The 27,850-nt window shown below is 42.2% G+C and overlaps 1 protein-coding gene across 6 annotated transcripts in view; it reads left to right on the forward strand.

Annotated features, from left to right (window-relative positions):
- The window catches only part of RUNX2 (RUNX family transcription factor 2), a 212,034-nt gene that overhangs the window by 120,820 nt on the left and 63,364 nt on the right, over positions 1-27,850 (forward strand). For 5 of the 6 annotated variants that reach the window (XM_037893906.2, XM_037893904.2, XM_027824170.3 and 2 more), the window contains one exon: positions 25,141-25,314. The exons of the other annotated variant lie outside the window; for it this stretch is intronic. In XM_037893906.2, the coding sequence (XP_037749834.1) occupies positions 25,141-25,314 (174 nt within the window). The remainder of the gene's footprint in view (positions 1-25,140; positions 25,315-27,850) is intronic. 6 annotated transcript variants of the gene reach the window in all.

Genomic DNA, 27,850 nt, shown 5'->3' on the forward strand with positions numbered 1-27,850 from the left:
ACAAACTTCTGCCCACAGTTACATTTACAGTTACATGAAACCCAGTTATCTCCAGTGAGTTTGCACACAACTGAGGACAAAGTTTGGACCTGAGTAGCAGCTGCACTGCTTCTGCCATCTGAACAGGACTAAGAATTAGTGGAAGTTTATTTCTGTCACTGCACTTAGCAGACAGGACTGTGTATACATGCAGGAAGGGAAGAGATCTATTGAGCAAGAAGGTGCCATTTTGACAATGTGTTGTCAGTTTATAACTGCTCTGGTTCTTGCATTTCAATCACTTAATAAAAAGACGCTATGGTTGCCACTTTGGCTTTTTAGTTCAACAGTCAAGAAGTTAAATCAATTTATAGAGTGAATCTGTGTTCATATGCAATTTCCTTGTCTCTCCCCCCTACTTCTTATTCAAAACCTCAAAACCACTATGGGTAATTTCCCCAAGATCCACTTTAGACATTTGTGGCATGCAGCATCAAAAGTAAGTGCAAGCTGGCCAAAACCAGATATTCTTACCCTTTGGAGCATTTTCTTCCTCTTTCAGGGAATAAAGTAAGACAAGCCACTGCCCTCTTCCCCACACAGCGAAATACTAACTGGAAATAGAAAGATTGGCACTGGTCCTGATTCCATTGAAATAAATGGGAACTTTGCCAGTGATTTCAAAAGGTAACAAAGTAGTCATGCATGTTTGTATTTGTAACATCCCCTTAACCTACACCATCAGCTCACTACACCTCACTTAGAAAACTTACTCAGAGGCACCAGAATGAGAGATCTTTATCAGACAGACAAAATACATACATGCTCCTTACCACAGATATCACTACTAGAAGTGTTGGTTCATCATGGAGGTTTTGTTAAAAAGGGGAGGGAGACAGAAGGTTGTCTGAAGAAATATATTTTCAGAGCTTTTTAAGAATGTCATAGAAACAGGGAGTATTTGGAGGTTTAAACATTCCTGTGCAGCACTGAAAGCCCAAAACAACAACGCTTTGCTCGTGCGTAAGAACCAGAAAGTGCAACTGTCAATAAATGGTACTGACAGCCTCGTTGTACTGGCAGGGCAATGTAAACAAACACATCAGTGATACAAAGTAAATTAGCTTTCTAGAGTTCATTTCAGTTTTATAATTATTTGTATTACAGTAGCTCTTAGAGGCCAGAGTTGAGATTGGGGTCCCATTGTGCTAAGCACAGTACAAACACTAATTAGAGAGTCCTAAAGAGGTTACAGTCTAAATAGACAAGCATGGGAGAAGAAACAGAGAGAAAGGGGTAGTCACTTGCCCAAGGTCAGGCAGAACCAAAAGTAGAACCCAAGTTTTCTAACTCCCAGTCCAGTGTCCTAGCCCGTAGACTAGCCTGCCTCAAAAATCTAGGCTATTATTAATAGCAGAGCTAAGGAATTTAAGGGATGGATTTTATTGTTTGCATTGCTGTTATCTGTCTGTAGCATAGTTTTGAAATTGCCACTAGAAAATATTAGAAGCACTATTCCTCTAGGTTTCTTTGCTCCTCAGGCCACACACAGAGGCACAGTTTACCATCATGGTACTGAGATGCTCAGCTGTGGAACATATTCGTTCAGTAGTATTAGTTGGTGCCTTGGCAAGATTCTCAAGCTGTCATGAAGACAGCCCTGAAGCACCCTTCTGGTCTGTCATGTGGTTATGCTGTTGCTGCAAGTACATATCTGGTTTCTGATCTGACCTCAGGCTCCAGGACAGTGTTTCTATTTAATTTACCTTTTTGATCTGGAGAAATTTGTGTTTTAGTTTGAATTCAACAAAGCCCTGTGAAAATCCGCTGAACCTTTGACAGCCTTTTTTTCCCCTGCTTAAAGGGGGGCAACCTTTACAATAACATAGGTAAATTGGCACAATAAATAAATATTTGTATGCTTTCTTCTTATTTAATTAGATTTGCCAGTCTGAAATGTAGTGTGTTTGCTAATTTCAGAAACTAGGTACCTTAATTAAATCAGACACAATGGTGGAAAAAACAAACAAAAAAAAGTGCCAGATTGCATTTTATTCCAAAAGGGAAATATTCATGCTTAAAGGGTGGTCTTTTTTTAAACTATTCTTTAATCATTGTGTTTCTTGGTTTAAATTCCTGTTCTTACAGTATTCCTGTTGTTTAGGTTCAGAGATGGAGAGAGGATTTTTTTCTTTTGATTGTTTCACGGTCAGAAGTTGAATGTTGCCTGGATTTTTCCCCTTTGTGGGTGGAATGATACAAAGTTTCACAGTCAGAATGTGAATCTAGGTTAGAGAGAGCAGCAGCAACTCAAGGGCAAAATTCCTACCAGCGCAGTTCTGCACAAGGGGGTAGGCACTTCATAAGTCTCAGTGTTGCGGCCATTACATGACATATAGGGCCCTCATTCAGTAACAGACTTAAGCACATGCTTAAAGTTAAGATTGTACTTAAGTCCCATTGATTTCAGCTCAAGTGTGCTTAAATGCTTTGCTTAATTGGGGCCTAAGTGAGGTAAAGTGACTTTGCATGAATCATCCGCAGTCGGATAAATTTCACCCTCTATAAATAGAAATCCTGTTGACCCTAGCTGAAGCTTAGCTATTTCCAATTCTGAAGGCCTCAGTCTTAGATTTTGCTGTCTACAAGCTGAGAGAGTTAATGCAGCAATTGAACGCATGCCTTATGCAATGCGACAGGTGCTAATCTTCCAGGAAATTCATCCTACATCTCACCCATTAAGGGAATTTTATATTAAAATGGCTTAATGTCTCCTTAAAGGTGTCAGCGAGCATGCGAGGACCACACAGATTTGGTTCCACTGAAAGTAATAGAGTGAAATTGTCTGCATAATTATTTTAGTTGGATTGAGAATCTGCAGTTCTCCCTTGCTTCAGGAAATAAACCTCTGTTAAAACCATATGGCACTATTCTCCGAAGAGATGTGATTGCAGAGGCACTTCCCTTTCAGATATCAAGGCAAAATTAGAGAAAGTAGTCATGTTTGTGCATAATAAATACAACTGTTTCTCTTTGTGAGCAAATATGAAAGTGTCGTTTTGGTTTTTGTGTGTGAGTGTGTGTGTATATATACTTGCATAATTTATGCATTGCAATAAATGATACAGCAATTGTAAAATGTCTGAGACCCAGAAGGCATGTATTGTTATATATACACATAGCAAAAAAGTCTGTCAGGTTGAGTTAAGCCCCAAGTTTAGGTTCTGTAAAAGCATTTTAAAAACCCATGATCAAGAGAAAGAATCTCCCCGCTCTTTTTTTTAGAAGTTCCTAGTAAAAGGGAAGGGTGTTTAAACATTCAGGGAGAAGTAAAAATAGTAGATAAAAACTTTACACATCATACAAGTGACCCCAAGATTACAGTAACTTTAAGAGAATAAAGATTTGACAGCACTTTGTATATAGTCAATTTCACTGTTTCTTGTAAATAGCTCAGCCCTACAGTTTTGCACCTGGATCCAGGCAGGTAGACCTCTGATCTCACTCAGACACACTGAGTCCTGTATAAAGCTTCTTCTGGAATCAGAGCCTGAGGGAGCAATCCCACAAACCCTTCCCCATATAACTGTACACATGTGAGTATCCCCATTGATACCAACTGGACTACTCACATAAGTAAAGTTACCCCTGTGCGTAAGAATTTGCAGGATCAGGCTCTTAGCTAGTCAGTTTCCCATGTTGATAATGTGAGAAATGTCCAAAATGAGATAGGAAAGTGTGAAAACCACAAAACTTGGTAGAGCAGGTGTAATTGCTCTAACCATTATTTGCATATGACTTGACTGCCTCTTTAAGTTCAGTGGGCCCAATTCTCCACTCACATCAGTTTTACACAAGTAAATTTCCATTGAATTCAATGGAGATTTACACCAGAATAAGTGAGATGATAATCAGACTTCTTTTGCACCAGAAAGTAAAACTGCCTCAGACTAAAGCAAAAATAATTAAAACTGTTTTCATTGCCAAAGCTGAGTGAAGTGCAGAAAGTAAACAATCTGCATAAAGGGTGAAAAGCAAATGTCCTATTAATATTTATTCTGTTCTAATAACCTAATATATTGGCAATGACAGACATGGAAAATATTATTTTTATTAAAAAGAAAAGGAGTACTTGTGGCACCTCAGAGACTAACAAATTTATTTGAGCATAAGCTTTCGTGAGCTACAGCTCACCTCATTGGATGCATTTGGTGGAAAATACAGTGGGGAGATTTATATACATAGAGAACATGAAACAATGGGTGTTACCATACACGCTGTAACGAGAGTGATCACTTAAGGTGAGCTATTACCAGCAGGAGAGTGGGGGGGGAAAAACCTTTTGTAGTGATAATCAAGGTGGGCCATTTCCAGCAGTTGACAAGAACCTCTGAGGAACAGTGGGGGGCGGAATAAACAAGGGGAAATAGTTTTACTTTGTGTAATGACCCATCCACTCCCAGTCTCTATTCAAGCCTAAGTTAATTGTATCCAGTTTGCAAATTAATTCCAATTCAGCAGTCTCTCGTTGGAGTCTGTTTTTGAAGTTTTTTTGTTGATGGCATATATCACATTGGTAGATGTGCAGGTGAACGAGCCTCTGATAGTGTGGCATCATAGGGCCTAATCACATCAGCCACACTATCAGAGGCTCGTTCACCTGCACATCTACCAATGTGATATATGCCATCAACAAAAAAACTTCAAAAACAGACTCCAACGAGAGACTGCTGAATTGGAATTAATTTGCAAACTGGATACAATTAACTTAGGCTTGAATAGAGACTGGGAGTGGATGGGTCATTACACAAAGTAAAACTATTTCCCCTTGTTTATTCCGCCCCCCACTGTTCCTCAGAGGTTCTTGTCAACTGCTGGAAATGGCCCACCTTGATTATCACTACAAAAGGTTTTCCCCCCCCCACTCTCCTGCTGGTAATAGCTCACCTTAAGTGATCACTCTCGTTACAGCGTGTATGGTAACACCCATTGTTTCATGTTCTCTATGTATATAAATCTCCCCACTGTATTTTCCACCAAATGCATCCAATGAGGTGAGCTGTAGCTCACGAAAGCTTATGCTCAGATAAATTGATTAGTCTCTAAGGTGCGGCTGCTACTCTGAAACATGTCATTATTTTTATTATAATTCAGTTTTTAAACCAGTCTCCCTTTAGTCTTATCTACCTGGGTTTTTAAACCAGTGAGATTTGTACATGTAGCTACAACTATTTAAAAAACCACACATAGTGATTTATCTATATCTACTGTAGGAACATAAAATAATTACACCCACACTCTGTACACAGGAGCAGATTCACTTGTGTCTTATTTGCTTAGTGTTTTCCCTTGAGTTGGACCCTGATAGAGATCTCAATAATGAGCACATTATAAAAATCTGCATAGACTCACATGACTATCCTGCAGTTCACACCAGTTTTAAATATATAGAACCCAATTTTACCCTCCAGTACACAAGTGCAACTCCCGTTACACAGGAATTCAGAGTGTAGAGTTGGCCCTACAGTTTCATTTTTCATGAACTCTTCTTAGAATCTATATCCAGGTTGTGGTGATTATACCACACTGAAATTCATACCTTAAAAATTTCACACATGTCCATTGCTGCATCTCAGATATATATCATGGTACTGATCTCCCCCTGAAACCCTTTAGGTCTTGACTTGCTGCATAGCTGCAGGTAAATGCATTGTATATGTATGCTATCACAGACTATAGTGCAGGGTCTTTATGGAGCAGGTAGACCCAGCCTAGAAGAAGAAGAAGAGCACTGGTCACATGGAGTCTGAGTTTAGGCCTGAGCTCAGTCCCAAGCTCTAATCCAGTCCCTTAGGTGAGCAGGGGCTGGGAGCCTACACGGGCCCTTAATGAAGGAGGGAGCATCTTGTCTGGCTTTCTGGCAACCCCTTCTGGTCATTGCAAGGAGCAGTAATGATGGGCCCAGCCTTCCTCCTTCAGAAGATCACCAGATGATGGAGTAAAAAGAAAAGGGAAAGATGCAAAAGGAGCTCAGATGACCCTCTGATTGTGAAGAAGCTAGAGAGAGCAAGCAGTTTCCTTTCTTTTCATTGGGCAGTGCTGAGAGTACTGCAGCTCCTAGCAGAAGAAGGCTATCATTGGAGAAGGTTACCCTGTCATTTTAAAATTGTACTCCTTTCTTCTTTTCAGAAGTTCTCTGAAGCTGGAAAATATGTTCTGTGGCCTCCTTTTCCATTTGGATTTATTTTATTAAACCAGTTAACACCCCAGTGTTTCAAGGTTATGCACCACCAAAACACCTCCACCCTTCAACATCATCAGTGGTGTAACCAGACCTCTCTGGTTAATGTTAGTTTACTAATGTTAGTAAACTAACCTCTCTGGTTAGTTTCTGATGCAAAAACGGGACAAAACTTCAGGATCCATTTCCCACAAACTCTAGGGTGGAAGTTAATTGTATTCATGCCTGAGGAGAAGAAAGTGCTCTCTATTGTGTTTATGTAGGTCCTATAAAATTGTGCTTATTGTTTAAAATGCAGAGGATTTTCCCCATCACTACATTTTTTTTAAAGGAGATAATATTTTGGCCCTACAGACCTTCAACTGTAATTGTAGAATGTAAGCAGGCATCATATTCTTGGAATAAGTCACATGGCAGTCAGAGAAGCAAGTCATTAATAAGATGCAGATTTTCAAAAAAACGGAAAGACTTTGGGCCCAATGCTGCCGCAATGAAGTCAGTGGCCAAACCCCTATTCATTTCAACGGTAGTTGGATCAGCCCCAATATAAGTTCTCTTTTTCTCTTTCTGGGATCACACCTTTTGTTTTGTAAATGAAAATAGGACTTGCTACCAAAACCCCCCCAAAACCCCAGGAGAGAAACTTGCTTTAAGCAGAATGAGGTATTTAGAATGATATTAGTAGTGCAGAGATGACTAGCATTTCCAGCATTTAAGTACATTAATGCTATTCCCGCCAGGTTCAGGAGACAGACATAATGCCACTGCAGCATTGCAGAAATGTTTTCCACTGGTGCACTTTAGTGGGCATCCAAACCTAGTGCCTCATTAGAAAGGAACACCTGCCAGTGATGATCCAATGCATTCTAAGGTCTTTGCAAATGTTAAACACGTACAAACATGTATACACACACACACACACACACACACACAAATGGGGGAGGGGGGTGTATTTCTGTGCAAATACAACTTTGAACACCATTAATTTCACAGCTGCACTTTTGAACAGCTTATGATTTTTATAAGTGGACATTTACAGCTTCTGTTTCTTTGATTTTCTTTTTTCCAAAGGATCACACCTACAATGTAATGTGCGAGTGGTTTTCTTTTTAACAGTGAATCATGCCACTAGCCATAGCATGGTCAAAGCAAAGTGTGCGAGCTAGAGTCTACGATAAAAAAAAAGTCGAGGGAGCTTTGTGAAGTATTGCATGGTTAAGTGAATTGGTAACGAGACAGAGACTTTATTTCTAGGTTGCTGGATCCATTCCAGTCCAGGTTGGTAGTGACCAAAAGTTAATACCATCATAGCTTATGATAATTTATGTAAAATGAGTTGGTTGTCTCAGTCCAGGTCTTAGACTGCAAGTGTCTAATTTCACAACGTTGCCACTGTAACAGCACCCTTGTTAACAAGCTGAGATTGGAATGGGCATAGAGACAATTATCCCCTCCCATCTTAAAGTTGGTCCCACAAGTCAAGACTGGGGCATAATGAAGAACCTTGTGCCCAGGCTGTATCTGCAGAGAAACTGTGACTCTAGGACTGTCAGTCCACAAGCACAAAGTCACCAAAGAGTCATTATGAATAGTCTGGTCGTACTTGGCATGTGTTAGGTACTTTTCATATACAGAGACAGCCCTTGCTTGCAGGAGCTTGTAGTCTAAGGCCCTGAAACAGGGTTACACACAGGCAGAGCCCATTGCAAGATTGAAGTCTAAGAAGACTAACAATGTATAAAGTGTGGAGGAGAAGGATAATTCATGCAGGCAAAATAGATCCAATTTATACAGTGCATACTTAAAAAAAGGAATTGAACTGGCCTCCAGGGCCCCAGTACGTTGACATTATTAATTGGCTGATTTCTTGTAGGTGTCGTGGCAAAGGGTACTTTAATATTTATTATATTATCATCATCATCACTATCTAAGCTGGAAAATGCCAAGCAGAACTGTCATGTTGCTGTACTACAAGGACCTTGTTTGTGGAAGAGGGAGAAAGGGAAATTCTATGAAGAATCTCCCCCTGCAGTAGCCCAGACACTGTTCAGAAGCCCTCACCGTGTGTTTATCATTTCAGTTAGCAATGCTGTAAATGACATCACACACTGCTTGCATTGGACTCACTCCAGCTTCCCCCCTGCCCCCCCCCCCCCGCCTGATCCTCTTCCTACTCCCCTTCCCCCTGCACGCATTCTTTGGGATTTGCTGCCTACTGGTAGCCAAGCATACAGAGAACTAGGGGCGGGGGGTGGTGGGGGGGAGATTTATTCAGTATGAATCTGTTTTCCTATTGTTTTTAAGTTCATGGGAGGCTCCCTGTTACTAAACAAACTTACAACTGAAGGCAAAGGGGGTCAGCCTCCTGTCAGAGCCTTTCTAAAGAAGATAGTCCATTGTGGCAAACATAGATCATTAATTACCTAGCTATCCCTCTGCCCTCCCCCTAAACTCTTGCTTGAAAGGTTAGGTCTAATGTCAATATCAATCTAATGAGCAGGTTAAATATTTTAACATTGGCTTAGGCCCTGATTTAGCAAGGACCCACTCCATTATTACCTGTTCAACAAATCCCATGAGCATGCATTTAACTTTAGCTATATACTTATTTCTCATTAAGTCATATGCTTTAAACGCTTTGCTGAACTGGTCGTAATAACAAGGAGACCTTGTGTCACCTTAGAGACTAACAAATTTATTTGGGCATAAGCTTTCGTGGGCTAAAACCCACTTCATCAGATGCATGGAGTGGAAAATACGGTAGAGAGGTATAAATACACAGCATATGAAAAGATGGGAGTTGTCTTACCAAGTGGGGGGGGGGGAGGGTCAGTGCTAACGAGCCAATTCAATTAAGGTGGAAGTTGACAACTGTTGAAAATAGCCCACCTCCACCTTAGTTGAATTGGCTCATTAGCACTGATTCCCCCACTTGGTAAGCCACGAAAGCTTATGCCCAAATAAATTTGTTAGTCTCTAAAGTGCCACAAGGACTCCTCATTGTTTTTGCTGATACAGACTAACACGGCTACCACTCTGAAACCTGGGGCCATAATGTAATCCCGTTATTAATACAGCTGAGCTGTGGCAGGTGAGGTCGCACCTACAGGCTTGGGGCTAGATTCTGCCCCCAGCTGCACATGCATAAACCTGGAATCACTCTACTGAAGTCAATGGATTTACATTCATGTAGCCCAGAGCAGAATCTGGCCCTCTCTGTTTTCCTTCTAAGACTGACAACGAATGAATTATCCCTTCTGAGATCCTTCGGAGTGATGTGTTCTCAGGAGCAGCATCCCTTCTTTATTACATACAAATAACAATGCTGTCCTGTTGTACTATCCCAGAATTTTAAAGCCTTTCACTGCTCTGGGGAGATTTCCCTCCATTTTCCCTGCAGACTGTGATTAGCCCGAAAAAAAAAATCTGTATTCATGGTCTTATATTTTTAAAAATATTTCCCTTCTGGGGGTATTCGAGTTTTACAATTTGCTACATTGTTTTCAAATACAATCTTGTGCCTTAACTCAGTGAATCTCAACCTTTCCAGACTACTGTACCCCTTTCAGGAGTCTGATTTGTCTTGCATACCCCCAAGTTTCACCTTGCTTAAAAACTACTTGCTTACAAAATCAGACATAAAACTACAAAAGTGTCACAGTACACTATTACTGAGAAAATTGCTTATTTTCTCAGTTTTACCATATAATTATAAAATAAATCAATTGGAATATAAATATTGTACTTACATTTCAGTGTGTAGTATATAGAGCAGCATATACAAGTCATTGTCTGTATGAAATTTTAGTTTGTACTGACTTTGCTACTGCTTTTTATGTAGCCTGTTGTAAAACAAGGCAAATATCTAGATGAGTTGATGTACCTTCTGGAAGACCTCTGTGTACCCCCAGGGGTACACGTGCCCCTGGTTGAGAATCACTGCCTTAACTTAGCTGGTGGTTTGTGCCAGCAGAAATGATCCATTATCTCTCGTTCTCCAGGTTGGCATGGATAAGGGGGTGCACAGGTTCCATCTCTAGATGATGGTAATAGCTGCTCGGCACACAGAATCACCTCCTGTCAGGGCAGCTGCACCCATATTTTCCCTCTGTCATCCAGCAAGGGCACCAACTCTCAGGCTTCCAGTTCCCCAGCTGTTGCCTGTCTTGGATGAAGACCCACATCTCTCTCCCCCCTCCGTTCTGCACAGTTCCCTGTCTTCACTGTGTTATTCCTGGCGGAAGCAAGCGGCCCAAACATACCTTCTTGCCTTCTCTTCAGTGACGGATAACAATGACTGTCAACAGTTATAAGTTACCACACAGATCTTTCTGTGCAAGCCTGTTTTACTCTACAGAGAAAAGCTATAAGAACAATAAAAGAACCTACATAGATACTAATAAGCCTACCAGAGATCACTTCAACCCTAAAATGGGCTGTGGCTGGAGCAGTCTTCCAAACCCAACCCAAGGGGTTTCTTGTGTGATCACAAGTTCATCACGGCCTCACCTCAGAACAAGCACATAGTCTTATGGGGCCTCTGTGGGCACTGTCCTTCCAACTCTACCCTAAGGATTAGAGCCCCCTGTGCTCCAGGGGTCCTGCCCATTTGTTTGATCAGGAAGAGGGCCCTGAGCCGCTTTAAAACTAGGCTGTTTATCCAAAAATCCTTTCTTTGTCTGTTGGTCCCTGGAGAATCCCATTGGAACTAGTATATGCACACCAGCGGCTGACAATGGAGGAAATATGTAAGCACCCCTGTCCCCCTCGAGAAAGTACATACAATGCCCACTACAGCACAAGTTCAACTGCATTTTTAATACAATGGGACCCCAAGGTATTAAACCTAATTCAATAAGGTTTAACTTAGTTCAGTAAAGTTTATCATAATTCCATAAGGTTTGTCCAGGACATTGCCAGTCTGTCACAAGAATAATAAATACAACAAAACAACAACAATTATTTAATAATATTAATAATCCTTTGCACTTTCAGAGTATGCTTCATCCAGAGATCTTGGAGCTCGTAAAGGTTGAGTCTGACTTAGTATTGTGTTAGTCTAGTTTTACCCCAGTGTAACTTCATTGAAACCTACTGGAGTTTACTCACACTCAGACCTGCTAAAACCAACGTAGTAACACAGTGATGAATCAGGCTCACTAATTCATTTAGCCTAGTAATGCCCCCTGGGAGTCAGGGAGGCAGATAAATATTTTTATAGATGGAGAAAACTGTGGCTTCCTCAAGTTTTAGTTACTTAAGTCCCTATTTAGGCACCCAAGAAGCAGCCTGGTTTTAGCTAGTGGAAGCTGCAGCTGCTCAGCACCACTCAGAACACCAGACCCAAAGCTAGTTTAAGAGCCTAACTCGAGGCACTTACATTTAAAAATGTTGCCCGCGTGACCTGCTCAGCATTACACAGTGGGTCAGTGGGAAACCCCAGAACTCTCAACTCCTTTCAACTCTATGTGCTAACCACCAGACAGTGCTTTCTCCCTTAAGGTTTTGACACAAGGAGTCAGTCCACTCCATCTGCCACCTGGAACAAGACTGTCACTAGTGAGATCACCAGAAAGGGGACAGAGCATAACAAAGAGAAGGGATCAAAATGGTGGCTGACCGCAATGAGGATTGGGGGGAATCTTCAGGACACCATCTCAACTAGCATCAGTTAGGGCATCAGTTATGCATCACTTAAGGCTAGGCATCTGTAAGACTTAAGTGTTGCATAGGCTTGTGCTGGCACTCGGCCCAGAGGTGAATTTCACCCGGAGAACTGAATGGATTCTGTCATATGTCTGCTGCCCCATTAAACCCATATATTACCAGCAGCACAAGACTTTCATCATATTCCGGCCTTTTAACCAGGCTTTAGATTGTAAAAGCAAGAGCAGAGAAGAAGGGTGTTAAGCATAATTTTTACTGGGGAAACCACCAATTCTTTATACCTTTCAAAAGGAAGAAAGAGAGACATCCATCAAACTGTCATTGCAGATTAGATGCCACAAACCTAAGCCCACGGAGCAGCCAGGAATCTGTAAACCTTTTAAAGGCTACGCCTGTTTTTGATTTTTTTTTTTTTAACCCTTATAGATTTTAGTGGAAAACATTAATGGGCCAAGGGATGTTTCACATTTCTCTAAGGTCTGACAGACTCTACACGAACTGGATAGAAGTCCAGTGTTATGGTTCAGGTTAATTAGCTTCTGTGTTATGACCAAGAACAAATAATACTGTCTGTCTTTCTTATTAAGGCAAGTTTGAAAAGCTGTGTTTGATTTAAAAAAAAAAAAGACTGCTGCATCCTGGCTTCTGTCTACATTTAGCCTGATTTGAGGTGCCCTTTATATAACAATAATTTGATACCACTCACAATACTTGGCACCCCAAGCGCTAGAGTGGAATGTAACAAGAACACTTTAGCAGGTCGGAGTGTGAGTAAACTCCAGTAGTGCTGGAATGAAAGGGTAGGGCATTCAGTGTATGTCTCTCCCTCGCTTGGCATTCACAGACAGTAAGAACTCGAGGATTAACATGCTAGACTCCGTTTATTACACATGGGTGGATAAAGCAATTACTTGTCTATCAAGGCTGTAGTAAATTGTGCAACAGCATTAACATGGGTGGATATGGGATAAATGCTATTTTGCCATAGAGTGTGCTGATACACAAGATAATCCTTCAAGTCTAACTTGTAAAGACTGTTTTCCTTTGGAGTTTATATCATGTTTCCCTTGCAAGCATAGACTGAAACGGCGACTTTTTATTTTCAATCGCATTTTCAGCTCCCTTTAGCCATCTTAATTTTATTAGAGAGGTTATTTTAGAAACATCCCTTATTTAATTACATTTAAACAATCTACTTAAAACCTGTTGCACAGATAGAAACACAATCGTCTTTTAATGCAGCAAAACAGTCTTTTGAAAGACGGTGCATACAAACGGACATATCCCTCCCTTATTGCTGGACTGTTGTATCGTCCACGCCTGAACTCCCATTCTAACCACAGCATTCGGCCTGTAATATGCCCTTGGTTTTGGAGAGGAAAAAAAAACGAAAGTGCACCCTATGGATGTCTAGAGAGCAGAGGGTTGCAAAACAGCACACAATTGGAGAGGTCTTAGACTAGATTAAAACTAAGTCCCTTAAATCTGTTTTAATGATTGTGTTTACATCTTCCCCTCCTCAGTCCTTTAAAGTAGTCAGGTTTCGCAAGCGTTAAGAAAACCAACCCCTCCTGCCTGTTGGAGGGAAGCCAGTTCAAAGTAAGAGATTTTTTCACTCTCCCCTCACCCTCCTTCTTTTTCTATGATCTTTACTGCTCTTCAGTGTAGCAAGACCAGACTAAGGACCTACTTTATAGAGTAGTTTTACCTTTTTTAAAAAAAAATGTTTCTTCCCATTCTTTATAGAGATTGTTTGATAACAATGAGGATGATAAAGTCAGGATGAGGAGCTCTTGCTCTTTTGAAATGCGGCTCCCTTTTAAAACATTTTTTTTTTTTGAGCAAAGGAAAAAGAAGCAATAAATAGACCAAAACCAAACAAAACATAAAATAAATAAAAGGAAAAAGAGTGCAGCAGATACTAGCATGCAGAGGGAATGAAGCCAGGGACTGGGAATTGCGTGAAAGTCTCTGTACGATTTCTCTTTAGAATCCTCTAAACAAATTTGCCAACCATGGCTAGCTGGGTTGCTGGCACATACACTGGTGCATTATGTTCTTTAATGAGGTTTAAAGGTGAACAAGAGTTGTGTTGAGATGCAGGGGGCTCCAACACGGTCTCTGTCTTTCCCATGCGTTTGTGGCGGTAGGGTTTGTTTTTTAAAAATAGCCATTGCATTGCGTGAATTTAAAAGCCTGGAGGAAATGGTGAATCACTTGGCTGAGCTGGGGAAGATCTCCCAGTGGGAGATGGGAACTTCTTTAATGCACAGTTCTGAGCTGCAGAACAGAGGAGAATGGGTTTGGGGTGGGGGTGGAAGGGTAGATGCCAAAGCACTGAGCACCTGTAGGGCTGCAGTAAGTCTGAAGTGAAGTGTGGATCTCTCTGGGTGAGGGCAGGAGGGAAGGAGGAGACACTTGTTATGCCACACTGCAGTGTGATTTTGAGCAGAGCACAGGGGAGATGGGAAAGTGGGGGATTCCTGAAGTGTGGCAGTCTCAAGCTGGGCTGAGGAGCAGGGCAGAAGGGCAGACTAAAGATGATCACGGGGGAAGCAGTTCCAGTCATGGCCACGAGGGAAACCCTTCCTTCACTTCTGCACTTGCTCTTTTCTTGGGGCTCCTTGTCTCTTTCATAACTCCAGGTTCGTTCTAGAAATGAAACACTTGCAAAGCAAATGTACCGGCAGCACTGAGCTCCCGCACACAAGACCCATAGGGCCCAGTAGAGGGAATAGCAGCTCCCTCCCGTGACCACCACCACTGCCCCACTGACCTCAATGGGCACAGGGTTGGGGCTGTTGAAACACTGCCCCTGCTGGAGCTGGTGAGATGCAGCAGCCAATTTTCACATCCGCATTCTAGGGGAGGGAGGGTTATATCTCAGCTGCTGTGATTTGCTGAAAAACCTGACCCCTAAAGCCTCCTCCTAGCTGTGCACGTGTGTGTATGTGTTTGCTTTTCATAGGCCACGATTTTGTTAAAAAGAAGTCGAAATCTTAGCACTTTATATTTTCAAATATTTTACAAGCCCTGTTCTCGATTCACTCTCATGGGCACAGAGGGATGCAGTTTGCCCCACGGTGGAATTACCCCTCAATCTGCAGGAAACTTTAAACTTCAAATGGGGCTTCGCGGGAGTCCCATCTAGGCAGGCTAGCTGGGTGATGAGCTGCACTGAAGCTTGCTCTTACTCCCCAGTGGGAAAATGCCTACTGAACTGGGAGATGTGCTGAGGGCCAGATCTTGCACCATTTAAGTGCCAAGGCTCAAAATCCCACCCCTGGCTGACCCTACCCACTTTGGACCTGATCTAAAGCCCACTGAAATCAATGAAAAGATTGACTTCCATGGGATCTGGATCAGCCCTTTGTTGGCAGTACTGGCCTGCTTTGAACCTATCCAAGATCATTGTATCACTGGGGTGAGGGAATTGGAAAGAGGTGGTCAGCTGGGATTCCACCAGTGGACTAAATCGGGCCCTAAGAATAAGAAATCAAGTCAGCTGAGCCTGTTTGCTGTGTTAGTTTTCATGTCATTTATTTATTTATTGGTTAGTGTCAGGTGTATTTTTGACCCGCTCTGTGTAAAAACGTCTCCACTTTAAGAACAAAAACCTTTGGGGGTCTTGATTTCTGTCCATGTGCGTGTGTAACCCTCATTAATGCTAATGGAAGTCCTGTGTGCATGGTTGGGAGAGTAAGCCCTTTAGTCTTTCATGTAAACTGGTGCCTTTAGCTATTTAAAAAACAAACATCTTTTTCCCTCCCCTGAGTGAATTAAAGCCAGTATTGCGCCTATGTAGCGCCTTGTTTTATGAATTATAAGAACTTTTCATATGTAGAACCTATGGTCTAATTATGTAATTATGTCTCTTGGGTAGATATTTTTCTTCTCATAATTATGTCTTTACCCAAGAGACTGGAAGGGCTCCAAGCTTTCCGCTTTCATGGGTAGAAATTGTTTGGCTCTCTTTTTCATTCTTGTTGATGAATTTTGAGTTGTATGCAGCATGTATGGCTTAGCAAGGGGAACTGCATAGGGAAAGCAACAAGGAGCACAGTGGTTTGTCACAAACAAATATTCACAGGAATATGGATTTAGTAAACAGGAGCTTTTTTGGCTCAGTTGAGGGACCTTGCTTGCAAAGAGCTAACATGATCCTTCTGGATAGAGGTTGATTTATGGCATTCTTGTGTTACCTCTAGAGCCCAGATAGACAGTTGCTTTGGAGCTGTATCTTGCTAACATGATGTATCTGAACATTTTAAGAAAGATGAATATCCTGCCTGACTCAATGACATCATTCACTGCCAGCACAACAAGCTATCTAGAAGTCCTTGGGCCCAATTTTGAGCTGTTTCACCAGGGTAAATGCAGAGTAGTTCCTTTGACTCCAGATTTACGCCAGTATAATTGAGATCACAATCAGGCCCATAGAGACATATCAGGCTGTAAGTTCACCTGTGCAATTCCTATTGATATTAATGGCATCAAGTGCAGTAAGATGTCCAGAGACAATGGGGCTTGAAAGAAACTGCTGAGACATGTAATTCATCCCCTTCACTAGTGTAGCAATGTTGTCTACAATGCACCCCAAAGTATTTTACTAGTGTAATAATCTCAAAGTGTACTAGAGTAGTCATCTCCTGGCAGATCATTACATCGGCCAATCAGTTCCAGTATCGGGATTTTTTTTTCCTACTATCTAACTTAACTTTTCCTTTTTCAAGTTTCCTACCATTAGTGGGGAGAGGAATTAATCAGAGATTCCACCCTTAGGCCCTAAACCTGCTCCCATTGAAGTCAATGGAAAAAAACATCAGTGGGCTACAATCTAATTCTTTATGCTGCCCCCTTCCTGGAGCTCCCATGTGTGTTACTCAAGGCTGCCACACCTCTCCTTTAAACACACATCTGCTACCAATCACAGTCTGATGTCACACAACTTGGAAACATACAGAAAACCTGAACACCCCTTTGGCCACAAAGAGCAATCTGGATGTGCTGCTTTGTCTACCCTTCAGACTGTAAGTGGCATGGGACTGTGACCATCACTTCCTCTGTGTTTATACAGTGCTGTGCCCTCTGTTGGCATATAACAACAAATAACAGCTCTGCCTAGACATTGAGGCAAATATTGCATGTCAGAACCTCCATTCTAATTGGGATCACCCACAAAATCTATGCACAATAGGTGGGTATGTAGGATCTTAATTTCACCTTCATTTATGAATTTCCTATGTTAGGCTTTCATACAAAGATATTTGACTCTCCCATCATTTGCTGTTTTTGTTGTGACAAAAGCATATCAAAGTGAAAAAGGTGCAACTGGGTGAAGATTGAAAATACCCAGCCCACTCAGGGATAATAAAAACATCTGTCGACAATCTGGTAACCAGAGCTCCCTGGTACCATAAAAAAATTAGTGGGTGGTTTGCTTGGTGCTAAATAGAGAAATCTACATTGTCCCTGCATATGGCGAGACCAAGTATAATCTGATTAATTTTCAGCCCCACACCCAAAAGCTGCAGAATAAAAAAAAAAAAAGGTAAAAATCTTGGGGCATCAGATTTACATTAAGGTTCTCCAGGTTGACCTCTCAAATGTTCATTTGAAGTGGCCAGAGGCTGTCAACTAAACTGACAGTAAGAGCCCAGTGATCAGAGAAAAGGTCACCTGCCAGCAGACATGGACAGTATTTCTGTGATCCAGGAAACTAGGAAGCAGTCAGATCCATCTAGAGTCAAAGCTATAGCCTGTTTTCTGCCCTGGAAGGAATGGGTAATGTATGATAGCCCTTGTGTGCCATCTTTAACATGTTCTTGACTGAAGCTTTCCTGCTTTGATTGGCAAGTTTGAGTAGAATGCGAAGTTATGGCATGTGTGTCTAGCCAGGGTTTTGTTTTGTTTTATTACATTGATTGCATCAGATCTATTTTCATACTCTGAACTGGGGCTGCAACTCCTGCAGCAGGTTAACCGCAGTGCAGTCTGCTTCCAGAACCTTTGATATACAGGTTTGGTTAAAAGAGCTGGGTAGGATTGATAGACTAGGATATTGCTCATTGCAATGATGTGGTAGATTCACAAAAGTAGGCGCCTAAGTCTGGGTTTAGGCTCCTCCGTCCCAGTTTAAGTTCCACTGTGATTCACAAAACTCCCTCTGAATCCTGTAAGTGCCTGAACATACTTGGTTTCTTAGTTTTTGCAATAAGAAGGTTGCTAGGTGCCTATGTTTCCACCTCTGGGCATGCACGCTGCTGCTTCACTATTAACATCTATCTCCCACCTCAATCCCAGAGCCACACACCCCTTGGGGTGGAGACAGGTGTTTGGCCACCTAATTCGTTTGTGGGGCCCCATCTGGTAGGCGTGTCAGAGGCTGCCCACCAGATCAGGCCCTGCACGTGACTTCACACAAAGCAGCCAAGAGAGGGAAAGGAGGAGGAGCTCCCTCATAACTTTTAACTCAGTGGTTTGGGTACTAACCTGGCATGTGGGATACCCTCCTCCCGCCCCAGTTCAAGTCCCCCGTCTGTGTGATGAAAAGAGATTTGAATAGAGATCTGCCACATTGTAGGTGAGTGCCCAAACCACTAGTCAATGGGATATTATGATGTGGGGCTCCCTCAGGCTCTCCTGTTGAAGTTGTTCCACTGTGAATAAATACTTAGAGTCATTGGAGCAGTGGAAGTGGACCCTGGGTCTCCCACATCCTAGGTGAATGCTCTGCACACAAGGCTATTGAGTCATTCTCATAGTTGTGCTCTCTCGCTCTCTCTCTCGCACATGCACCCTCTCTGGCCCAAATGTCTAAGTATTTGGCTGCAGTGGAACAGCTTCAACAGAAGAGACTGAATGACCCCACCCCCATCAGAATATCCCATAGACCCTTGGCACTCCCCTGAGCTGTGGCAGACCCCTGTTCAAATCCTTTCTCCTCAGGGGGGAGGAATTGAACTTGGAGTCTCCTATGTGAGTACTCTAACCACTAGGCTAAAAATTATGAGGGAGTTCCTCCTTCCCTCTGCTGCCCCTCTCCCCCAGTTTCTTGCAAAAATTGCCTTTGGTTCCTAACTCCAAAGAGGGTTCGCAGCTGAAAATGGCTAGTAGAGACAGATGCTTCCCTGAAGCTTGGATTTAGGCACCTATCTCTGAGAGAGAGGGGCATAGGGCACACCCCTCTCATTGGTATATCCCATTGGCTAGCTTAAGCAGCTCCCAGCCTAGCATGCTGGCTTTTGTGAATCAGGCTCAGGTGCCTGTTTCTCGCCATTCATTGAATACTCAGACTTTGTGAGTCAATATGTTCCTGTGATTTTACAGTGCCTAAGTATTTTTTTAAATCTAGCCTTACGGGGTAGAAGAAGCTGTTGGGACTTGAGGATAAGAATTCCTGGATGCTACTCCAGGCTCTGACTCTGTTCTTGGACTCTGAGAACAAATATACTAGAGTACTTTGTTTAACTTCTTCCTATGTAACCCTTCTGCCAGTTGGAGTTGGCAGCAACCAGGGCCAGGTTCAATATCTAGGGGTTCCTTTTCAACAATACAACACAAAACTGACTCAACCCCCCTACCCAGTAACCTGGCAGAATTACATACTATTCCCTGAGTGTCTCTAAGAGGCAGAACTTCCTCTCTCGCAAGCACAGAGTCTGAGTGTAGAAAAGAAACTTTTAACAGAAGGAGGGAAGTAACCTGGCATTAATTTGGGAAAACGCCGCAAGCAGGATTCATAAAACCATTCATAAAACCATGAGCACAAGCCCCATCTCAGAATACACTGGGCAGTGTCCTTTTCCCTCAGGTCCAGCAAACAAAAGTTCCTTTTACATGCCCCTCCCTTCTCCCTCCACCACACCCCACTCACAGTTGTTGTCCTTGGTCAGTGCAGACCCAGAGCTCAGAGGTGCATCTGCAGAGTTCACCTCCTACCCTGGGAGAGAGGGAAGGGGGACAACAGGGGACACAAGAAGGCACCTTGCTCGCTCCACTGTCCGGGCACTCGTTCACTGCTCCTCTCCCCTGGCCACTCATTATGATGTCTTCAGGTCCCACCATGTAACCCAGCTCTCAGTGATTTCCGCTATTAGTGTGGGACCCTCACTGCTAATACACACTGGGCAATCTCTTGCACCAAAGACACTGTCCCAAAGCAGGTCTAATGCCTAATTCTACTGCTATCACCCACTAGAGAAAGGAAGGGTCAACTGGTATTTAGGACCCTCAGAGAAGACCCACATCACCAGCTACATGATTCCTGTCCTCACTCTTTCTCAATTCACTTGGCTTTGGCACCCATGTCCCCTGCCTAGCGGGTGCAGTTTAGTTGAGGGTGAGTCCCTCAATCAGGGTATGCCAAGCACAGTTCTGCTGCCCTTGATTCACACAACAGGATAATAACCCTTTAGTACCCCTGCCCCAATAACAGAGAGACTTGTGATCCGACACCAGCCAAAAGTGATCATTTGGGCAAAGCAGTCCCATCATGCTGAGCGCCTATCCTGTTGGATGTGCCCATGCAAACAAGGTCAGCTTCTGAAGTCCTCTTTCCCAGCTCATCACTAGATGTCAGAGAAGAGTTCATTCAGACCCTGCTTACACCTATATTGTGTCCTCTCTTTTTGGCATCAGTCTTTCCAGTGATTTCAATGGGCTTTGGATCACACCCTGATTCAGAACCTGACTAAACAGGCCCAGTTTTTTCAATATCACTTCATATCAGAGACTTACGATGTCTCTAACCACCTTTGTAACCTACCTCTGAACCTGCTCTGTTTCTGCTATAACTTGTTTGAAGAGGGTGACCAGAATTGAACATAGTATTCTGGGTGAGGCCATCTCATTGAGCTGTATAATGCTATTAGAATATTTCCAATATTATTTATTCCCATTCTTTATACAGTCTCACATTGCTTTTTTATGTTTTAAATCACTATTGCACATGGATCAGAGGTTTTCATTGAGCTGTCTACAGTGACACCCAGGTCTTTTGTCTGAAATAAATTATGCCTCACACTCGAGACAGAGAAATACATCTTTTCTTAGTGTGCTCCCTGGGGATCAGGAATTTCTCTGTCAACGGACGCATATATCACTACTGAGATGAAAAGCAGCCTTTGTGCAGTGAACTTCACATTTATAGCATGTATTTCATTATTCCTTCTCACATGCTGTTTGGAAAGTATTTTTCTAGGGTGTTTCACTGTATGGTGTACCTGTTCCACAGGGACTAGGGGTTCGCAGATCCATAGGTATGTAAGGCACTTAGGGTGGACTTCACACAGATGCCTAACTCCCATTGAAATCAATGGGAGTTAGGCAGTTACATAATTTTGTGAATCACACTCTAACTCCTGTGGGTTGTAAGCATTTCTGAATTTATTGTTTTCAGGTCTTATTCTCCAAGGACAGCCTGGTGGCCTTTGATTTAAAAACACTGCAAGAGTCACAGCTCAGCAGCACACAGGTGTCATTACAATGGAAGTTTGGTTAGAATGGTTTTATTTGTCATTAAAGATAGGTAAGGGACTTACTCAGCCATGGCTTTTGTTATAATACAATAATCACACAAACTTGAGAAGACAAAATTTAATAAAACCTCTCTAGAGGACATCACTATGTAAGCTGGGTGTTATCTGGCATCCAGAAACCCTTTTGTCCCAATGTTCCTTTGTGTCTTGGCCCTAAAATAAAAATATTGACAAGGGGAGGGGGAGGCCGGGAATGTCTATGGCTCTTATTTGGCTTCTAGAGCCTCATAGGGTCTGTCTAACTGCAATTAGATACCTGTGGTGGGCCCGTGCCAGCTGAGTTAGGCTCGCAGTGCTTTGGCTAAGGGGCTGTTTAATTGCAGTGTAGACATTTGGGCTTGGGCTGCAGCCCAAGCTCTGGGACCTTCCCATCTTGCAGGGTCCTAGAGCCCAGGCTGCAGCCTGAGCTGGAATGTCTACAACGCAATTAAACAGCCCCTTTGCCCGAGTCAGCTGGTTGGGGCCAGCCGTGGGTTTTTAATTGCAGTGTAGACGTACGTTTTGCTTCCTTGATGCTTTGGGTCTTCCAGACCTGGGGAACCCAACCTCCTGGGCCTTTTAAAATTTTTTACTGTAGACTCCTCCAGTTTCAACCAGCTACAGAGTTCTTTCTTCTTCACTTCCTATCCTAAACTGCTGTGTGCAGTTATTTTCCACTAATAGACAGTTGCTAGGTTCTGCCTCAGAGGTGGCTGCATTTCAGTGCTGGATTAAGTTTGGAGTAAATAATGTATGTAGTATAACCTTTGTTTTTACAGAGCTATGCGCTGAAGAATAAAGCATGGTCAAAAGCAAGTTGAAGGCCATCACGTGCATACTTTTTCAGACCTGGGCAGCAGCTTACAAATAACCACAGATATAGTTTACACATTATATAGTTCAAGTTTGTGTATCAGTCTGTTAGGAAAGTGCTTTGGGATCTCTGAGGAGGAAGGGCACTACTTAAATGTACAATAGAATTTTTGTCTGAAAAAACAAAGCAAAAGCCCATTTTGGGGTTGATTCATTTTCAGATAAACTCAGCCCTGGTGAGAGAGATTAGGGATAGGCTAACTCTGTTTGTGGTATTTTGAACTCACCGAAAAGAGATTATATTCTGATTAGGAACAAATGCAAACAAAGGAGAAAGGAGAAAAAATCCACTGGAAAAAACAGGATGGAAAATGGCACAGGCAGAGGGAAAAACAAACACAGAGCTTGTAAAAAAAGGAGAGAGGTTGAGGAGAACTTCTATGGAAAAATACTTTACGTGTGAAAGTTACTTCTTTAGATTTAACAACACCTAACTTGTACCACAGTGCTTTTCATAGGTTCAAGAGACAATGCAAAACATAGCCAGTTAAGATATTATCATATTAATTAAACTGCGATTATAACATTACCACAAACGAACCAAAAAACCATTCTATATCTATGTTAATCAACATCGCTCCAATATATAGGGTACCCACTTGTGCCAGCCTAAGTTTGGGTGGGCTGTTCTAATATGTAGCACCTGTTTCCCTTTAATTAGGAGGAAGAAACATGTTTGTTGGTTGGCGGGGCGGGGGGGGAAACATGCTTTAAAATGACAGGAAAATGAGTCAGCAAATTAGTTTAAAGAACCTTAAAAATTGTTTGAGACTCCTCTAATCTCAAATTAGAGCCACTTCTCTTCACACGCCCATTCCAGCCTCTCAATTTTTGTATAGAAATAGGATTTCTCTGAGTCTTGTACTAGTACCTGTACAGAAATTGCTTGCCTGCTTCCACCACCTGCTGTCAGGGTTCCAATTAGATAATGTGTGTTATATGCCAGGCGCTCAGGTACTAGGATAATGGATGCTATAAAAAATGCCTGTTTCTAGAGATGAAGGATGGTTACAGTACAGGACTGGGAGTCATAGGATCTGGGTTCTAGCTTCTGAGTTCACTATCTATTACCTTAGCTAAGTCATTTCACCTCTCTGTGATTCAGCTTCCCCATCTGTAAAATGAGGGAAATAAACCCTGACTATCTCCTATTCTAAAGATTCATTCATTAAACTCAGTGAAGTGCTCTGATACTCTGGTGATGAGCATCATGGAAATGCCTTAAAATGAAAAAAGTCTTTGAATACAAGTATGATGATGGAGGATGCATAATTTCTATGATAGAACTGGCAGATCTTAAGTAAAAGTACTTATAGTATCAGCATATTGGAGTGGGCATTCTTATTTTTGATTAATGTCATTTCCCCCTTTAACTTCTAACAACTGCACAACATTAAAGAACATTCCTGGTTAATCCATGCAGTATTCGTGCAGCTGAGCTAGTAGCAGGAGCTGGAGAGGGAGCAATGATGAGGGGTAGCCCATTAAGTGAAGGGAAGTATGGGACCCAGCAGGATTCGTGTCATCAGATGCAGTTTTGCCATGTTTTCCTTATTACACCACTCTTTTGGCTTCTTAAAGGAGACTGGCTTTTTAGTTCTGATTTATGAATAAGCTCCAAAGTTACAGAATAATAAGTGAACCATAAAGACTAATTGTAACAGAGTAATACCAAAAAAAAAGGTCAGATTTTCTTAGCTATCTGAAAATCTCCATAATAAATGGAACCAGTCCTGGAACAATCTCTCACCCCCACACATATATGGGTAGGAGGCTTATCTACATTAGAAACTTTTGCCACTTTAAGTATCCCACTATAATTAAAGCAGTAAAAAATCGCTAGTGTGAACACAGTTTACCAGTATAAAAGTGCTTATACTAGTCTAGCTCACTCTGGTTTGGGAAGTGGATGTGGTATACATCGGGCTTCTGATTTTAGGTTTTTAACCAACAAACACCAGTACAACACCCCAAAGCAAAAAATAAAAAAATGAAATCAGTGTTTATCCAATAAACACTGGAAAAATACCAGAAATGGTTATTCAATTCATATTGACTTCCATTTCCCATTGCAGATTTTTTGTATAGTTGATGTCCCTGATCCCTCGCTTGTATCTAAGGGCTTGTCTACTTGGAGTAATACTGTGGACTACGAGGATGTGATTTTTAAAGCACATTAATGTGTTGCGCATTAGTTGGTCTGTGTAAAACTTTTCTGGTGCACACTAAAAGTTCCCTCGTGCTCTTTAACATAGTGCTGTGTGAAACAGCACTGTGTGTATATGTAAAGAGAAAGCCCCGTAAAACACTATTTTGGGGCATCTACGTACAAATCAAAAAGTGCAAAACATAAACACCAGAAAATGAAATAAATAAACCCAGAAAAACAGAAGCCCTTGGTATATGCTTATAGTGGTGTAACTGCATCCACAGTAGGACTTTTACTGGTATAACTGTCACAAATAAATTACACCTCTAAACAACAGAGTAGACCATGCAATGTACATGCTGCTCTTTCATTCTGTAGAACTCACAGTGGGGCAGATCCTCAGCTAGTGTGAGTTGTCATAATTCCGTGGCAGTCAATGGAGCTATAACAGTTTAGACTATCTGAGGATCTCCCCCACAGTTTTTAATACTCAAGTGCACCACTGTCTAGTAGGTACAGAAGACTCTATGGCATATGCCCTCACTCCCTGCCACCGTTCTTTCACCAGCTTTGGTTTCTGTCTCCAGCCAGAATGCCTAGAGAACCCACAAACAGTTAATAGGTCTTTACAGATAAGTTGGGGATTTTTTTTTGTATGGTAATTTGTTCAGTCGTGTTAATAACCCTTTTATTTTATGATTTGCTGTTTCCAGGGCACAGACAGAAGCTTGATGACTCTAAACCTAGTTTGTTCTCTGAACGCCTCAGTGATTTAGGGCGCATTCCTCATCCCAGTATGAGAGTAGGGGTCCCGACTCAGAGCCCACGGCCCTCTCTGAACTCTGCACCAAGTCCTTTTAATCCACAAGGACAGAGTCAGATTACAGGTAAGAGACAGAACCATAGGTTTGACTTGCACAGGCAATGGTAGTAATTGGTTGTGGATATTTTTGTGTCGACTGTAGAGAAGTGAGGCTGTTACAGAGTGAGAGATATGCACCAATCAAAGCTAGCTGGGAAGCAGATTTTATTCTTTAGCATTTAAAGATGAAAATGTCTTTCTTTTCTTAAATTAATTTTTTTAAAAGACCAAAATGTCAAAATCCAGCAAATAGGTGAGGAATCTGGGGAAATCCAAGCACCATGATGCTCTGAAATAACCCACATATGTGCAGTGGTGCAATACATAGAGATATTCTACCTGAACATATTTACTCAGCCATGCTGTTTACTTTGCTGGCAAGAAAAGTGGCCAACATTGTACTGGTGTTTTCAGGATAGCAATGCAACCTTCTCACACTGTGGCTTCTCTCTAGTGCCAGTTTATATCACTTTCACAATCAACAAAGTGGAGTACATGAAATTCTCCCAAGGCTGCTAATGAGGATTGTATGCAGCCGTTCTGACTTCTGATTTCACTGTGCTGAGAGAAAAATAATACATTACTGTGTGTAACAAATTATAAAAGTGAAATGAGATTTTAACTATAATTGTGCCAAAGATTTGCAACAAAATCCTAAAAAATCCACATCCAAAATTCACTGGGGTCAGTATTTTGTTAAAAACATGAAGACTTAGTAGGTTTTACAAACTTTTTCCAGACAACCTGTGCCTGATTGTGAGTCAACCTGGGAAGATTTATGGTTTCATGTTTCAAGTGGTTTTGACATGATACCAGCTGAAACTCAGTGGTTTAGATGAAATGTTGTGGCTTTGTTTTTAAAAAAAAGTTCAAACCAGTTAATTAATTTGCAGTAAAGAATAAGTGGGTTTTTGTTTGAACCCAAAACTCAATGTGAAACCCCATGAGAATCGAAACTGAAAAATAATTGTTCTCATGAACCTTGGTGAATGGAAACTGCCAAGTTTCCCACAGCTCTAGAGCTCTCACTTTAACTCTTGTGAAATATGAATATAATATATATGAATATCATGGGACCTGCCATCCACTGATATCTCATATCAGGTTCATTTGCCAGGCTTCCCTTTTATTAGTTAGGCATCTGAAATCTGGATTTTGCTGCATATAGTGCAGTAGTTAAGAAGTGCCAGACCAAAAGACCCATGGTCTCTTTAGTCTAGTATCCTGTCTCTGACAGCAAATGAGGACCCAACTCAACTTCTAGAAAAGACAATGGACAGGCTTCCCACTTCAGAGCGGCTGGATCAGGCCCTTAAAGGTGTAACCAAAATCCTCCTCTTCCTTCTGCCTCTCTATAGTTTGCCTATTCTGCAACACTGTTTATGAGGAGGGGAGAGTGGAATTCTTCCTGACCCGCATCTGGTGATCAGCTTATGGCCTGAAGCAGAAGGACTGAGAGCCCTTGTAACTTTAATCCTCACTAAGTGTAACTTCATATACTGTTCTCATTCACATAAAAGCCTACTGTAGAAATTGTGCTTCTGGGTTGGATTAATAATATACTTCTTTGCCTTGTTATGAATCAGCAGCAGCACTTACAAATCCTGGAGGTGAAAACTTCAGATGTTTAGATGGCTGCAGACAAAGCCTTGGTCTTTACTACTCACGGCACAGTTAGAATCAACAGTTAAACGCGATGAAGACTGTGCTGACTGAGGCTATGTCTACACTACAGACCTTACAGCGGCACAGCTGTACCATTGCAGCTGCATTGCTGTAAGGTCTCCCGTGTAGCCACTCTAGGCTAGGGTGACCAGATGTCCACATTTTATAGGGATAGTCCTGATATTTGGGGCTTTGTCATAAAGATGCCTATTACCCCCCCTCCCTCTGTCCCGATTTTTCACACTTGCTATCTAGTCACCCTACTCTATGCTGATGGGAGAGAGCTCTCCCAGCAGCATAATTAAACCACCCCCCAATGAGCAGCAGTAGCTATGTTGCTGGGAGAGAGTCTGGTGCCGACATAGTGCTGTCTACACCAGCGCTGTTGTCGGTGAAACATGTTTTTTGACACTCCTGACTGACAAAAGTTTTACTGCCAAAAGTACTAGTGTAGACATAGCCCAAGACTCAGGTTGGTGCTGCTGGGGCAGAGGGAAGTGACTTGAACTGGGAAGGGGTGACTTCTCTATGGAGTCGTGGAGTACGTCCTCTCCTTGCCAAAGAGATTCACAGTTGTTGGGCACTGTTGAATCCCTGATGGCTGTCATTTCCCCAAGCAGCAGCAATGACTCCTACCACTTCTAAAAAATTGCAGCTAGTTAAGGGGCTGCAGACTCTCCCTGCTGTCACAGCCCTTGCCACAGTCCCCCAGGCTTTGTCTGCCCCTGCTTGGATGAATGCAATGCACTCAGCCATTGAAGACTACTTGCTGGCATTATGGTAGCCCACCTGCTTAACAGAGCCATCAGTGAGAGCCTGGTACATCTGTGCTCCATGAATTGCACTGTCTTCCCTATCTGTTTTTGGGTGCTGTTCAACATGTTGATTCTAATCTA

Source organism: Chelonia mydas, chromosome 3 (assembly GCF_015237465.2).
Source record: "Chelonia mydas isolate rCheMyd1 chromosome 3, rCheMyd1.pri.v2, whole genome shotgun sequence".
NCBI lineage: Eukaryota > Metazoa > Chordata > Testudines > Cheloniidae > Chelonia > Chelonia mydas.